This window comes from Bos taurus, chromosome 2, assembly GCF_002263795.3.
Source record: "Bos taurus isolate L1 Dominette 01449 registration number 42190680 breed Hereford chromosome 2, ARS-UCD2.0, whole genome shotgun sequence".
NCBI classification, from domain to species: domain Eukaryota; kingdom Metazoa; phylum Chordata; class Mammalia; order Artiodactyla; family Bovidae; genus Bos; species Bos taurus.
In genome coordinates, this window is record NC_037329.1 from 118,358,781 (window position 1) to 118,375,175 (window position 16,395).

At 42.8% G+C, this 16,395-nt stretch overlaps 1 protein-coding gene across 1 annotated transcript in view; it reads left to right on the forward strand.

Moving 5' to 3' along the window:
- Positions 1 to 3,529: 3,529 nt before the first annotated feature.
- The window catches only part of SP140L (SP140 nuclear body protein-like), a 34,389-nt gene continuing 21,523 nt past the window's right edge, over positions 3,530 to 16,395 (forward strand). Inside the window, exon 1 of the mRNA NM_001130765.1 lies at positions 3,530 to 3,610. Coding sequence (NP_001124237.1) covers positions 3,579 to 3,610 — 32 coding nt within the window. The 5' untranslated portion in view covers positions 3,530 to 3,578. The remainder of the gene's footprint in view (positions 3,611 to 16,395) is intronic.

A 16,395-nucleotide genomic window follows, 5' to 3' on the forward strand; every position in this document is an offset into this window, starting at 1 on the left:
CACGACCCTCAGCCTTAAGTCTTTTCTTCTGCTTAGATGCCTCTGCCCATCCCACTTTCCAAGGATTCGCTGTCTTCCCCGTAGAAAGGATCACATCTCCAGCCCAACAGTTCCTCTGGCTTCTGAAAAACTTTGCAGCCTCACAAGTCCACAGCTCCACCCCTTAGCATAGTCACTGAGAGAAGGGGGCTGCACCTCACCCCAGTTTCTAAAAACTGAAATAACGCCACCAAATGGCCACGGAGCCCTCTCAGGGATAACTGTGTCATGACCACAACTGCAAGGGGGCATCGCTCCTGGCTTCTCCACTCATCGAGGGCACACATGAACAGAAACCCAAGGAGGGAGACATATACCCACGTGCTGGACCCAGTTTAAGATGAGATAGAGACCCCAAAAGGGCATCCCTTTTTCTCACCTGAGTTCCAAACCTGCAGACAGGCAAAAAAGTGAGGAATTCAAAATACCGTCTTTCTTCATGATAAAAGCTGGACTAGGCTTAGAGTTGTGGTGTGTGTGTGTGTGTGTGTGTGTTCAGTTCAGTTCAGTCGCTCAGTCGTGTGTAAGCTCAGTCGTATCCAATTGACCCCAAAGACGCCATGTACTGTAGCCTGCCAGGCTCCTCTCTCTATGGAATTCTCAGGCAAGAATACTGGAGTGGGTTGCCATTTCCTTCTCCAGGGGATCTTCCTGATCCAGGGATCGAATATGCATCTCCTATGTCTCTTGCATTGGCAGGCAGATTCTTTACCACTGAGAAACCTGAGAAGCCCAGTCCTGTGGCTTAGTGTGTGGCAGAAAAAGAGATCCCTGAACTGAACCTCAGAATCGGGCTCATCCATACAGCATCACACAGCTCCAAGCACTCACACCCCACGCCCACCTCACTCCTCCAGCCCCTGGCCAAGTGCACTTGAGCTTGGAGGGGCTGACAGAGCCCTGGCCTCTGCAGGCAGGATGAGCCTAGGGAGACCCAGCAAGGAGCAGACTCACCCCTTCCACACACTCCCAACCAGAGTCTCCCAGGAGTGGGGAGGAGCAGAGAGTCCAGGCGAGCCCTGCTGACTGAGGGGCTGCCCTGGAAGGGGACCCTGGAGCCAGCCTGAGTGTAGCCATGGGTCCCAGGTGCCCACCCCTGTCCACTTCAGCTCTCATGGAGGAGCCGGGGGTCTTGATCCTCTGGCCCCAGGGACCACGGTGGCTGCTGATTCCTCCTGCGCTGCAGGTTCAAATCCCAGATCCCACTGTCTCGTCTCAGGGACAGGCCTCGGGTCCCCACTGGGCTCTCCCAGTGTGGAGACCACCCCCACTACTCAAGTCTGAACGGAAGCTGCTCCTGGTGAAGCTTGCGAAGCCTGTTGCCCTGGCAGATCCTGTGCCCTGTGGTCGCTCCTCAACAACGGCCTCTCCTGCTCTGTGGGCTTCCAGATCTGATAACTGGGCTCCTCCTGTGATAGCAGAAAGGCTCCCGCTTCAGTGCTCCTCACAGCCACAGAACATGCCCCAGGCGTCTCCTTATTTCCTTCAATCACTCCAGTAGAGTCTGTAGGAGTTCAACATCCTTCTTTTTTTTTTTTTTAATTGAAGTTATAGGTGATGTTGTGCTAATTTCTACCTTACAGCAAAGTGATACAATTGTACACATATATCCAAGTGTGTTAGTCACTCAGATGTATCCGACTCTGTGTGACCCCATGGACTGTAGCCCACCAGGCTCCTCTGTCCATGGGATTCTCCAGGCAAGAATAATGGAGTGGGTTGTTATTGCCTTCTCCAAGGGATCCTCCCAACCCAGGGATCGAACCCAGGTCCCTACATTGCAGGTGGATTCTTTACCATCAGAGCCATTAGGGACGCCTGTTTATATATACATTCTCATATGTATATATTCTTTTCCATTATGGTTTGTCATAGGACCAACCAGCATCTTAAGTTGGTCCTTTCCTTTCCCAAACCTGAGCGAGTCTGATGTTATTTCCTGGACCAAAGAAACTGCTTTCTCCACAGAGGACTTGGGGATGCTTCAGACCCCCACTGCTCTCATGGGTGTGGTGCGGGCCCAGCTTTCTCTGGCCCACAGGAAGGTCTCCTCCAGGGACCAGGAGCAGCCCCAGCTCGGGAGTGTCTGTCCTGTGGATGGTCCAACCTCAGCTAAGCGGCTTCTGACTCCAGGTTCTCATCTTGGTGGCCCAAAGCGACCCCACAGAAAAGCTGGCATGTTTATGTCAACATGCAGCACAGCGATGACCTGGCCACCAGCTGCCCAGGGACAGAGAGGAGAGAGAGGGGACCCTAGACAAGGCAGGTATGGTCTGTGCCAGCCTTGTGTGGACCCTGTGCCCCACGGAGTCAGGAGCGGAGGACAGTCCTGCCCAAACGAGGCTCAGCTCAGTGGTCCTGCAACCTGCTAGACTGAGGGGGACGAGAGAGGGGTCCACATGTGTGCAGGACCTGGTACGACTGAGACCCAGCCCACTGGTAAAGAAGTCCTCATTGGAGTCCTGGGGTCTGTGCTGACCACAGTGAAAAGAAAGAAGTGAGCAAAGAGTAGAAACCCTCCTCTTATCTTCACACATGATTTGGTTTCATGCTGACTCACGATCTGGTCACTTCTGATCCTTTGTGGAAGGATGACAGAATCTGCGTGAAAAATCTATGGACAGACACAACTCCAGGGCCAAGTGTCACCCCCTCAGCTGGGGTTACCTGCTCATTCATTTCTACATGATCTGGGTTCTAACCTCCACTTCCGTCTGGAGAGAAGCCTCTTGCCTCTGCATTCCCATGACAGTGTCCCAGGTTTCTGTCACCCCTGGCTACGCCGGTGAAGCAATCCTGTAGTCAGGGCACCTTAGACCCTTGCACTTAAGATGTCAACCCTCATCACCAACTGGGCTCCACTCTCTGGCCCCAGGGCCTTGGAGTTCTTCTCCTACCCCTGGCTGATTTCCAGGAACGCTAAAAATGTTCTCCCCACTTTATAAAGCCGAGCATTTGGGCTCACTCCTGCTGGGTGTCCAAATGCTGGGACCTAACTCGGTTGGTCCAGGCTCTCCCACAGGCTGGAGAGAGGATCTGAAGTCTCTGTCTTTCCCTCTTCCCCTGACAACCATCTCAGCAAAGGGGAAGGGGCACACCTGAGTTTGCCCTTGACCCCATACTAAACTCTGAGCCGCCCTGAGAAGGCAGAAGCCTGCAGACAGTTGGGGTCGCACAGATATCATTGCTGTCTTTGCACAAACAGGTGGACCCCTGGGGGCTGACCCTGCCCCTCCCTCTGCCCTCCGGCCCCGCGTGTCACTCCTTGTCTTGCACCCCTGGGACCACGTGTCTTGATGGCTGGAAACACCAGGGAGCTGCGGGTGGAGGGAGGGAGCCGGTGTCTGCCAAGCACAGCTCACTGGCAAGTACTTTCACTTCTCTTTTCCCCTCCATGGGCGGAGCCGCCAGCCCTGGATGAGACCCAGAGCTGACTTCCTGCTCGGGGCTCAGGGCTCTGGTGGCCTCTCCGGACCCAGGCTGGGGAGACTGGGAGAATCGGAGGCCAAGCTCAGGCCCAGGCCAGGCTGGGCGGGAAAATGGCTGGAGAGGGCAGCGAGCTCAGCACCAGGTCAGTCTTTCTCCCCGTTCCTTCCGCCTTTCCCCGTGGCCACGCTGCTGTTCAGTGCTGTCTTTGGACTCTGCACTGAACCTTTGCTTTCCACCTGGTGTAGGGGAACCTTCACCTGCCGTATAAGGGTGGACAGGAATGTGTGACGAGGAGATGGGATTTCAGACTGCAGCAGGGCGCCTGCTGGTTGAGTCCTGCTGCCACAACACACATGACTGCTTGTTTTGCAACTACTGCTCCCCTGGCCCATCTGCCTGAAGGCACCTTTGTCCTGTATGACGCTTCATTTCCTCGTGACCCCAGATCAGTCTCTTTTCCCTCTTGTCAGTTCTACCTTTGCATAGATCGTTTTGAAGAAGGTAGTTTAGAAAACATGAAATTCAGGGTAAACCCCTGACTTATTTTGAAACCCGGTAGTGTGGGCTCACATCTGTCCTGTGGATGACACCTCTGTCAGCTCCGGAACTAATCTCATTTCTCACTGGGGGTCCTGGGCTCCTCTTCCAGCCATCCTGAGCAAAGAAACAAAAGGAAGAGAAATGCCCCGAACTGCCCAGGGCTAGCGCAGGCTGAATAATTTTACGTTTGGTTTCATTTTCTGTTCTGGAACAGGTTACATCTCTACAAGGAAAAAAAGTAGTGTTTCTATCTTTCTCTAGTAATGGGTCAGAAATAACATTACTTAATAGTTTAAATTTTTTATTTTTTTAATACAAAAGAAATACATAAGCAGTCTGGCTCATAAAATCTCAGACAATACGGAAGTAGAGACAGGGAAAAAGTCCTGTTCACCACTCACCCCCTCGGAGCTTCCAATCCCGATCCTGTTAGAGTTGTAGGCGTAACCCTCCAGATTTGTTTCTATGCATTTATGCATATAACTTATTTTCCTAAATACATAATGTGAGCCCTGTTTTTTAAAACATGGAATTATATTGTAAATACCATTTTGCATTTTCACTTAGTTTAATAATGAAAATCATAGACATCTTCTTAATAACCATAGGCTTGCCTTATTCCTTTTAACAGCCATATATAATTACTGTTCTGTGGAATGGACACACCATAGTTTTATTTTGTTGTTGTTTGTTTATTTCTTTAACTGAAGTATAATAGTTTTACAATATTGTGTTAGTTTCAAGTGTACAGCAAAATAATTCAGTTGTATATATATGCGTATATATGGATATACACATATTCTTTTTCGTTCTTTTTCCATATATGTTATTACAAAATACTGAGTAAAGTTCTCTCTGCTACAAGTAGGTCTTTGTTATTTGTCTGTTTTATATAGTAGTGTGTATGTGTTACTCCAAAATTCCTAATTTATGCCCCCCTCCACGTGTCCCTTTTGGAAACTGTAAGTTTGTTTTCTACGTCTGTGAGGCAGTTTCTGTTTTGTAAATAAGTTTATTTGTATCAGTTTTTTAGATTCCACATATAAATGATATATATTTGTCTTTCTCTGACTTACTTCGTTTAATATGATAATCTCTAGGTTCATCCACGCTGCTTCAAATGGCATTGCATTTTTTTCTGACTGAGTAATATTCTGTTGTATGTATATACCACATCTTCTTTATCCGTTCTTCTGTTGATAGATATTTAGGTTGTCTCCATGTTCTGGCTACTGTAAATAATTCTGCAGTGAATATTGGGTTGCATGTATGTCTGTGAAGTATGGTTTTCTCTGTACACATGCTCAAGAGTGGGATTGCTGGATCATATGGTAGTTCTGTTTTTAGTTTTTGCCGTCTATGGGTTCACAGAGTTGGACACGACTGAAGCGACTTAGCAGCAGCAGCAGCATACTGTTCTTCATAGTGGCTGCACCAATTTACATTCCCATCAGTAGTGTAGGATTCCCTTCTCTCCACACCCTCTTCAGCATTTATTTGTAGACTTTTTGATGATGGCCATTCTGACTTACACCATAGTTTTTAAACCACTCCACCACTCTACTGACAGACCTTCAGGTAATTTTCAATTGCTCGCTTTTGCCAACAAGCTATGATAACAAAGATAATTTATTTCTTTATATTTTTTGCACATATACAAGTGTTTGTGTTGTGTCAATAACCAAAAAAGTTATAGTGCTGAGGCAAAGGGCACTCATATTTAACTGTTTATAGATTCTGCCAAACTGCTTAAGTAGCTGAACCAATATATCTTCCTACCAAAAGTTAGGCTTCCCTGGTGGCTCAGTGGTAAAGAATCCATCTGCTAATGCAGGATATGCAGGTTCAATCCTTGGGTCAGGAAGATCCCCTGGAGGAAGGAAATGGCAACCCACTCTAGTATTTTTGCCTGGAAAATCCCATGAACAGAGACGCCTTCAGGGTTACAGTCCATGGGGTAGAAAAAGAGTCAGACACGACTTAGCGACTAAAAAAACCCAAAATTAGACAAGCCATCTCCCCACACCCAAACTTTGCAAATGTGGTGGATAAAGAGTGGCATTTTGTTAACTTCATTTCAGTTTAGTCACTCAGTCCTGCCCGACTCTTTGCAACCCCATTACTGCAGCATACCAGGCTTCCCTGTCCATCACCAGCTCCCGGAGCTTACTCAAACTCACGTCCGTTGAGTCAGTGATGCCATCCAACCATCTTATCCTTTGGCGTCCCCTTCTCCTGCCTTCAATCTTTCCCAGAGTCAGGGTCTTTTCAAAGGAGTCTGTTGTTTGCATCAGGTGGCCAAAGTATTGGAGTTTCAACCTCAGCATCAAGTTCTTCCAGTGAATATTCAGGACTGATTTCCTTTAGGATTGACTGGTTGGATATCCTTGCAGTCCAAGCTACTCTCAAGGGTCTTCTCCAACACCACAGTTCAAAAGCATCAATTCTTCGGCACTCAACTTTCTTTATAGTCTAACTCTCAGATCCATACATGACTACTGCAAAAACCATAGCCTTGACTAGATGGACCTTTGTTGGCAAAGTAATGTCTGCTTTTTAATATGCTGTCTAGGCTGGTCATAGCTTTTCTTCCAAGAAGCAAGCATCTTTTATTTATTTATTTATATTAGAGTTGGTTATGACTTTTTTTTTAATTTTTAAACTTTACATAATTGTATTAGTTTTGCCAAATATCAAAATGAATCCACCACAGGTATACATGTGTTCCCCATCCTGAACCCTCCACCCTCCTCCCTCCCCATACCATCCCTCTGGGTCATCCCAGTGCACTAGCCCCAAGCATCCAGTATCGTGCATCATTTCATACATGATATTTTACATGTTTAAATGCCATTCTCTCAAATCTTCCCACCCTCTCCCTCTCCCACAGAGTCCATAAGACTGTTCTATACATCACTGTCTCTTTTGCTGTCTCGTACACAGGGTTATTGTTACCATCTTTCTAAATTCCATATATATGCGTTAGTATACTGTATTGGTGTTTTTCCTTCTGGCTTACTTCACTCTGTATAATAGGCTCCAGTTTCATCCACCTCATTAGAACTGATTCAAATGTATTCTTTTAATTTCATGTCAGCAGTCACCACCTGCAGTGATTTTGGAGCCCCCCAAAATAAAGTCTCTCACTGTTTCCATTGTTTCCCAATCTATTTGCCATGAAGTCATGGGGCTGAATACCATGATCTTAGTTTTCTGAATGTTGAGTTTTAAACCAACTTTTTCACTCTCTTCTTAAACTTTCATCAAGAGGCTCTTTAGTTCCTCTTCGCTTTCTGCCATAACGGTGGTGTCATCTGCGTATATGTCATTATTGATATTTCTCCCAGCAATCTTGATTCCAGCTTGTGCTTCATCCAGCCTGGCATTTTGCATAATGATGTACTCTGCATATAAGTTAAATAGGCAGGATGACAATATACAGCCTTGATGTACTCCTTTCCCGACTTGGAACAAGTCTGTTGTTTCACTTCCAGTTCTAACTGTTGCTTCTTGACCTGCATACAGATTTCTTAGGAGGTAGGTATGGTGGTCTAGTATTCCCATCTCTTTAAGAATTTTCCATAGTTTGTTGTGATCCACACAGTCAAAGGCTTTGGCGTAGTCAGTAAAGAAGAAGCAGATATTTTTCTGGAACTCTCTTGCTTTTTTGATGATCCAACAGATGTTGGCAATTTGATCTCTGGTTCCTCTGCCTATTCCAAACCCAGCTTGAACATCTGGAAGCTCACAATTCATGTATTGTTGAATCCTGTCTTGGAGTAATTTAAGCATTATTTTACTAGCACGTGAGATGAGTGCAATTGTGCATTAGTTTGAGCATTCTTTGGCATTGCCTTTCTTTGATTGGAAAGAAAACTGAACTTTTCCAGTCCTGTGGCCACTGCTGAGTTTTCCAAATTTGCTGGCATATTGAGTGCAGCACTTTCACAGCCTCATCTTTTAGGATTTGAAATAGCTCAACTGGAATGCCATCACCTCCACTAGCTTTGTTTGTAGTGATGCTTTCTAAGGCCCACTTGACTTCGCATTCCAGGATGTCTGGCTCTAGGTGAGTGATCACACCATTGTGGTTATCTGGGTCATTAAGATCTTTTTTGTATATTCTTCTGTGTATTTTTGCCACCTCTTCTTAATATCTTCTGCTTCCATTAGGTCCATACCATTTCTGTCCTTTATTGTGCCCGTTTTTGCATGAAATGTTCCCTTGGTATCTCTAATTTTCTTGAAGAGAACTATTGTCTTTCCCATTCTATTGTTTTCCTCTATTTCTTTGCATTGATTGCTGAGGAAGGCTTTCTTATCTCTCCTTGCTGTTCTTTGGAACTCTATATTCAAATGGGTATATCTCCTTTTCTCCTTTGCCTTTAGCTTCTCTTCTTTTCATAGCTATTTGTGAGGCTTCCTGAGACAATCATTTTGCCTTTCCTTTTCTTGGGAATAGTCTTGTTCACTGCCTCCTGTAGAATGTCATGAACCTCCCTCCATAGTTCTTCAGGCATTCTGTCTATCAGATCTAATCCCTTGAATCTGTTTGTCACTTCCACTGTATAATCATAAGGGAACTGATTTAGGTCATACCTGAATGGTCTAGTGGTTTTCCCTACTTTCTTAAATTTAAGTCTGAATTTGGCAATGAGGAGTTCATGATCTGAGCCACAGTCGGCTCCCAGTCTTGTTTTTGCTGACTGTATGGAGCTTCTCCATCTTTGGCTACAAAGAATATAATCAATCTGATTTTGGTGTTGACCATCTGGTGATGTCCATGTGTAAAGTCTTCTCTCGTGTTGTTGGAAGAGGGTGTTTGCTATGACCAGTGTGTTCTCTTGGCAAACTCTGTTAGTCTTTGCCCTGCTTCATTTTGTACTCCAAGACCAAATTTGCCTGTTACTCCAGGTATCTCTATCTCTTATTAACTTGATTCTCCTAATTACATGAAAGATTGAAAATTTTTTGTGTTTTCTATGAATTACTGGTAATTTTTTGCCAATGTGAGTTCAGGTGATCGTTCTTTCTTTAACAATAAGAATCCGCTAAATATTCTGAAAGTTATGATTATACTTTTCTTGCCTTTTAACTTTGCTCATGGGGACTTTTTTTAATATAAATTTATTTATTTTAATTGGAGGCTAATTACTTTACAATATTGTATTGGTTTTGCCATACATCAACATGAATCCACCACGGGTGTACACGTGTTCCCCATCCTGAACCCCCCTTCCACGTCCCTCCCCATACGATCTCTCGGGGTCATCCCAGTGCACCAGCCCCGAGCATCCGGTATCGTGCATCGAGCCTGGACTAGCGATTCGTTTCACATTTGATATTATACAGTTTCACATTTGATATTATACATATTTCAATGCCATTCTCCCAAATCATCCCACCTTCGCCCTCTCCCACAGAGTCCAAGAGACTGTTCTATACATCTGTGTCTCTTTTGCTATCTCGCATACAGGGTTATTGTTACCATCTTTCTAAATTCCATACATATGCGTTAGTACACTATATTGGTGTTTTTCTTTCTGGCTTACTTCACTCTGTATAATAGGCTCCAATTTCATCCACCTCATTAGAACTGATTCAAATGTATTCTTTTTAATGGCTGAGTAATACTCCATTGTGTATATGTACCACAGCTTTCTTATCCATTCATCTGCTGATGGGCATCTAGGTTGCTTCCATGTCCTGGCTATTATAAACAGTGCTGCGATGAACATTGGGGTACACATGTCTCTTTCCCTTCTGGTTTCCTCAGTGTATATGCCCAGCAGTGGGATTGCTGGGTCATAAGGCAGTTCTATTTCCAGTTTTTTAAGGAATCTCCACACTGTTTTCCATAGTGGCTGTACTAGTTTGCATTCCCACCAACAGTGTAAGAAGGTTCCCTTTTCTCCACACCTTCTCCAGCATTTATTGCTTGTAGACTTTTGGATCGCAGCCATTCTGACTGGCGTGACATGGTACCTCATTGTGGTTTTGATCTGCATTTCTCTGATAATGAGTGGTGTTGAGCATCTTTTCGTGTGTTTGTTAGCCATCTGTATGTCTTCTTTGGAGAAATGTCTGTTTAGGTCGTTGGCCCATTTTTTGATTGGGTCGTTTATTTTTCTGGAATTGAGCTGTAGGAGTTGCTTGTATAGTTTTTAGATTAGTTCTTTGTCAGTTGCTTCATTTGCTATTATTTTCTCCCACTCTAAAGGCTGTCTTTTCACCTTGCTTATAGTTTCCTTTGTTGTGCAGAAGCTTTTAATTTTAATTAGGTCCCATTTGTTTATTTTTGCTTTTATTTCCAATATTCTGGGAGGGTCATAGAGGATCCTGCTGTGATTTATGATGGAGAGTGTTTTGCCTATGATCTCCTCTAGGAGTTTTATAGTTTCTGGTCTTGTGTTTAGATCTTTAATCCATTTTGAGTTTATTTTTGTGTATGGTGTTAGAAAATGTTCTAGTTTCATTCTTTTACAAGTGGTTGACCAGTTTTCCCAACACCACTTGTTAAAGAGATTGTCTTTTCTCCATTGTATATTCTTGCCTCCTTTGTCAAAGATAAGGTGTCCATAGGTGCATGGATTTATCTCTGGGCTTTCTATTTTGTTCCATGGATCTATATTTCTGTCTTTGTGCCAGTACCATACTGTCTTGATGACTGCGGCTTTGTAGTAAAGCTTGAAGTCAGGCAGGTTGATTCCTCCAGTTACATTCTTCTTTCTCAAGATTGCTTTGGCTATTTGAGCTTTTTTGTATTTCCATACAAATTGTGAAATTATTTGTTCTAGCTCTGTGAAAAATACTGTTGGTAGCTTGATAGGGATTGCATTGAATCTATAGACTTTTTTCTTATTAAAGCTTAAACTTTAAGTATAGACTTCTTATTCTATTGATTTTATAAAATAGATTCACCCTTGTTATTTGGAATAAATAAAGCCATTCAGCAAGTTACTGATGAATTCCATATGCACTATCTTTAGCCACAGCCCTTGTGTTCTTAAGGTGATAAATTCAATTCTACCTTTATGGTAAGGTTCTCTTCTAGTATATCCAAAATTATTTTCTTTTTCAATTTTTGGATAAAACTATTCTTTCATTGTAGCAGTTTTAGCCTTCGTAGTGTTTATCTGTCTTTCAACTTTTATATCTTTAGCATTTTGCTTTCTGCTCATACTGGTTGTCTCAAACTTTTCTTCATGAGAATTATTTAATATTTAGTGGTTTCTGGTTTCTTGGGTTTTTTTTGTTTTTTTTTTTTAAGTTGACTGTGTTTATTTGGGGGATCTTAATTTGTTTCTACAGCTCTCCTCACTTGAAACATTTTATTGTTTTATCACCTCATCTCGTGCTCTTGCTTTATTGTTTAGGTCTTTGTGTGATGTTCAGGGCTTTGAGGATGTTTTCTTCATCGTCTGGGTTATCTTTCCAGATTGATTCTGTTTGCAGTTTGGTTTCACGCGTTGTTTAACTTTCTTGTCCATGTGCCTGCCATGGATTTACAGCCCATTTCACTCCGACTTGACGTGGACAGCTCGCTCATCACCCACAGTCTCAAGTTGAGTAAATGTTTTTTGTTTTTTTACCCATATTTTCTTTAGATATCTGAGAACAAATTACTTTCTGTCTGATAAAGCGTCTACTTTAATTCTTGTCAATTTCAGTCTGAGAATCCTTTGATTGGTGGAACCATCCCTTTCCCCACTGATCTGCTGTGCTCCACTTCTCACTAGCCAGGTGGCCATATATGCAGGGTGCTGCTTATGTGCTCTCTCTTCTCTGCCATTGACCTATGGCAGGCTTTCCTTATATGTCTCCATACTGTCATAGTAACAAAAGCTTCACATGAACTCTTGAAAATGGTAGAGTAAATCTTCCCATGTTCATTTCTTTTTCCAAAGTGTTTTGGTTTTAGCATCTCCAAATCAGCTTGTCAAAATCTTGCTGAGGTTTTGTTTAGGATTGTGTTGAATATGTAGGTCAATATTGTCTTCTATGTCATTATATGGCATTTGTATGTTATTAATTTAAAAATATTTTCTAATAAAATTTTCTGCCTAGAAGTCTTACACTTCTTCTGCTAGATTTATTCATAGATACTTGACATCTTTCTGCAATAATATCTATGTAATTTCAAAATCAACTTTCTAACTGCTTGTTACTAAGATATAAAAATAAATGGAAACTTTGCTAAAAATTTCTAATTCTAATAACTTGTATGGAGATATATACTTTTGTATGGATGTAAACTTATAAAACATATACACAATGATGGTTTTGTTACTTCTAATCTAATCCTTATTCTTCCTACTTCTTTTTCTAGCCTTACTGTGTGGGCTAGGACTTTGGATATGGTGAATACAAGTAGTAGCAGTAATCATCTCTGTTTTGATTCTAGTCCCAAAGGGAAGGCCTTTATCATTGTACAATTATGAATGATGTTTGATGTAGGTTTTCTTTTTTAATAAAAATGCTTACACAGGTTAAAGAAGTTTTATACTTGACATCTGACACTTTCCATATATGAAGCGTTTGTGGCCCTGTTTTCTCTTGTTTCTGCCAGTTCTCACTCACAAATTTCAGTTTTTAAGTAAACTTCTTATTTTAGAATAACTCTATATTTACAAAAAAGTTACAAAGGTAGTACAGAAGTTTCTAAACACTGCACACCCAGTTTCATATCCTGTGATGTTCCCCTCTCATATTACTGTGGTACACCTATCAAAACTAAAAACCCCACACTGATAGGTTATTCAGTTCAGTTCAGTTCAGTTGCTCAGTTGTGTCCGACTCTTTTCGACCCCATGAACCGCAGCACGCCAGGCCTCCCTGTCCATCACCAACTCCCAGAGTTCACTCAGACTCACGTCCATGGAGTCAGTGATGCCATCCAGCCATCTCATCCTCTGTCATCCCCTTTTCCTCCTGTCCCCAATCCCTCCCAGCATCAGGGTCTTTTCCAATGAGTCAACTCTTCGCATGAGGTGGCCAAAGTATTGAAGTTTCAGCTTCAACATCAGTCCTTCCAATGAACACCTAGGATTGATCTCCTTTAGGATGGACTGGTTGGATCTCCTTGCAGTCCAAGGGACTCTCAAGAGTCTTCTCCAACACCACAGTTCAAAAGCATCAGTTCTTCGGTGCTCAGCTTTCTTCACAATCCATAGCTTTGACTAGACTGACCTTTGTTGGCAAAGTAGTCTCTGCTTTTCAATGTGCTATCTAGGTTGGTCATAACTTTCCTTCCAAGGAGTAAGCATCTTTTAATTTCATGGCTGCAGTCACCATCTGCAGTGATTTTGGAGCCCAAAAAAATACAGTCTGCCACTGTTTCCACTGTTTCCCCATGTATTTCCCATGAAGTGATGGGACCAGATGCCATGATATTCGTTTTCTGAATGTTGAGCTTTAAGCCAACTTTTTCACTCTCCTCTTTCACTTTCACCAAGAGGCTTTTTAGTGCCTCTTCACTTTCTGCCATAAGGGTGGTGTCATCTGCATATCTGAGGTGATTGATATTTCTCCTGGCAATCTTGATTCCAGATTAGGTTATTAGGTTACTATTAACTAAACATGGTGGCTCAGACGAGAAAGAATCTGCATGCAGTACAGGGGACCCGGGTTTGATTACTGGGTCTGGAAGATCCCCTGGAGAAGAAAACGGCAACCCATTCCAGTATTCTTGCCTGGAGAATTCCACTGATAGAGGAGCCTGGAGAGCTACAGCCCACGGGGTCGCAAAGGGTCAGACATGACTGAGTGACCGTCAACACTAAATATACCTAACTAAAGCCCAGACTTTTTTCCAGTTTCACCAGTTTTTCCACCAGTGTTCACATTCTGCTGCAGGACTGAATCCAGGGCACCACAATGCATTGAACTGTCCCATCCCCTGTTCTCTTCTGGTCTATGACAGTTTCTCAGTCTTTTCTTGTCTTTCATGGCCTTGACAGTTTGAAGAGCACCGAGTAGGCATGTTGTAGAATGTCTTTCAAGTTGGGTTGGTCTTGATGTCTTCCTCAGAAGTAGGCTGGGGTGACAGGTTTTATGAAAGAAAACCACAGAGATGAAATGCCCTTTTCATCACATCCCATCAGGGAACATGTCAACTGACTTATCACCAGGGGTGTTGACACTGATCATTTGAATTAGGTGGTGTTTGCCAGGCTTCTCCACCTATCAAGTTACTAGTTTTTTTCCTTTTTATGCTCTATTCACAGGATTATTTTGCTTATATAGCTGGTTATCTTGGACTGTATACTAGCACTATATTTGGAAAATTATTTATAGGTAAAATTTGGGGCCGCAGTGAAGGTACTAGGCTTTGGAAAAGATTTCTGTTTGTTAAATCCAGGTGCCTCAAGGCACCCCCTCCGGGATCTCTTAGGTACAAGCTCAGAGACTGAGAGAACCTGGAGGAATCCAGGTGATTTCACCGGGAATGCAATTCAGTAAATCCAGAGCTGTTCCTTCTTCACTTTATTCTCTCTATGAAGATATCAAGGTCAGGAACTGGACTCCCATTGGACTTTGCACCCTGTGTGGACTCTAGACTTTATTTCTGTCCATCTGACCCCTTAAGGCTGTCAAACCTGAGGTTCTGATTTTCTGGGATCAGCAAATACCCTCAAATCAAAAGTGTCTCTGTGCTTTGCTTACCTCTCTGGTTTGTCCCTCCCTCTTTGCTTTTGCTGGCAAATCCTTACTGCAGTTTCATCTCTTTAGTGATTGATAACATTTTAAAATGCTCTTTCCAACTCCTAAGTTTTTTCAACAGAACACTGTACTGCTTGTGGGAGCTGCTAACTGCTAAGTCACTTCAAGTGTGTCTGACTCTGTGCAACCCCATGGATGGCAGCACACCAGGCTCCCCTGTCCCTGGGATTCTCCAGGCAAGAACACTGGAGTGGGTTGCCATTTCCTTCTCCAATGCATGAAAGTGAAAAGTGAAAGTGATGTCGCTCAGTCGTATCCGACTGTTAGCGATCCCATGGACTGCAGCCCACCAGGCTCCTCCGTCCATGGGATTTTCCAGGCAAGAGTACTGGAGTGGGGTGCCATTGCCTTCTCCGTGTGGGAGCTGGTGGGAGACAGATGTTTCGAATCCTGCTCCACCACACCAGAAACTTGCTGTCATTGATTGAAGGATTGATTAATTGGTTAACTGCCAGTTTTCAAAGTTTATGGCTTGAGGTTGGATTGTGGCTTATGAAGTTTCCTCTGATTGCTTCTAAGATTTTTCTCTTAGCATTTAAACAGCAGTGAGCCTAAATTTGTTTGCATTTTGTTTTTGTTTTGCATTTATCCTATTGGCGTTTTCACAGTCACTTTAATTTGTGACTTGATGTCTGCTTTAATTTGTGACTGATCGCTTTTGGAAAACCTTAGCCATTATCTCTTCAAATATTTCTTCTGCCCTCCCCCCAGCTTCCTCCCCCCTCTTTCCAGGACTAAAAAGATTATGCTAGACCTTTTGACAGTTTCTCACATATTTCTTTCATGTTTTTCTGCACTTTCCTACTTTTTAAATGTCTGTACCTTGATTGCATATCTTTTATTTAGCTGTCTGACTTGTAGTAAGCCAGTTCACAAATTTTGCCTTTTTAATTCAGTCTTCTGCTAAATCCTGCTATTGAGTTTTTAATTTTTTTAAATTGAAGTTCAGTTGATGTACACTATAATATTAGTTTCATTTGTGTAACAGAGTGATTCAATATTTTTATAGATTATACTCCATTTCAAGTTATTATAAAATAATGGTTATATTTCCCTGTGCTGTATAATATATCCCTGTTGCTTATTTATTTTACACAGGGTAGTTTGTGTCTCTTAATCTCATATCCCTATCTTGTCTCTCCCTACTTCCCTCTTCTCCCTGGTAACCATTAGCTTGGTCTTTATATCAATGAGTCTGTTACTGTTTTGTTATATACATCCGTTTGTTTTATTTTTTAGATTCCAGGTATAAGGGATAACACAGAGTTTATGTCTTTTTCTGACTTATTTCACTGAGTGTAATACTCTCTAGGTCCATTCACAGTGTTGCAAATGGCAAAATTTTTAATGACTAATATTCTGATCAGTGTGTGTGTGTATTTCATCCTATTTCATCTGCTAATGGGCACTTAAGTTGACTCCATGTCTTGGCAACTGTAAATAATGCTGCTATGAACCTTAAGGTGTCTGTATCCATGTCCATATATTCATGTCTACCAAGGTTATCCTCCTTGTGTCTTGTTTAAAAATGCCTTTCATATACTGGGCTTCCCTGGTGGCTCAGACAGTAAAGACTCTCCTGCAATGCAGGAGACCCAGATTTGATCCCTGGGTCAGAAATATCCCCTGGAGAAGGGAATGGCAACCCATTCCAGTATTCTTGCC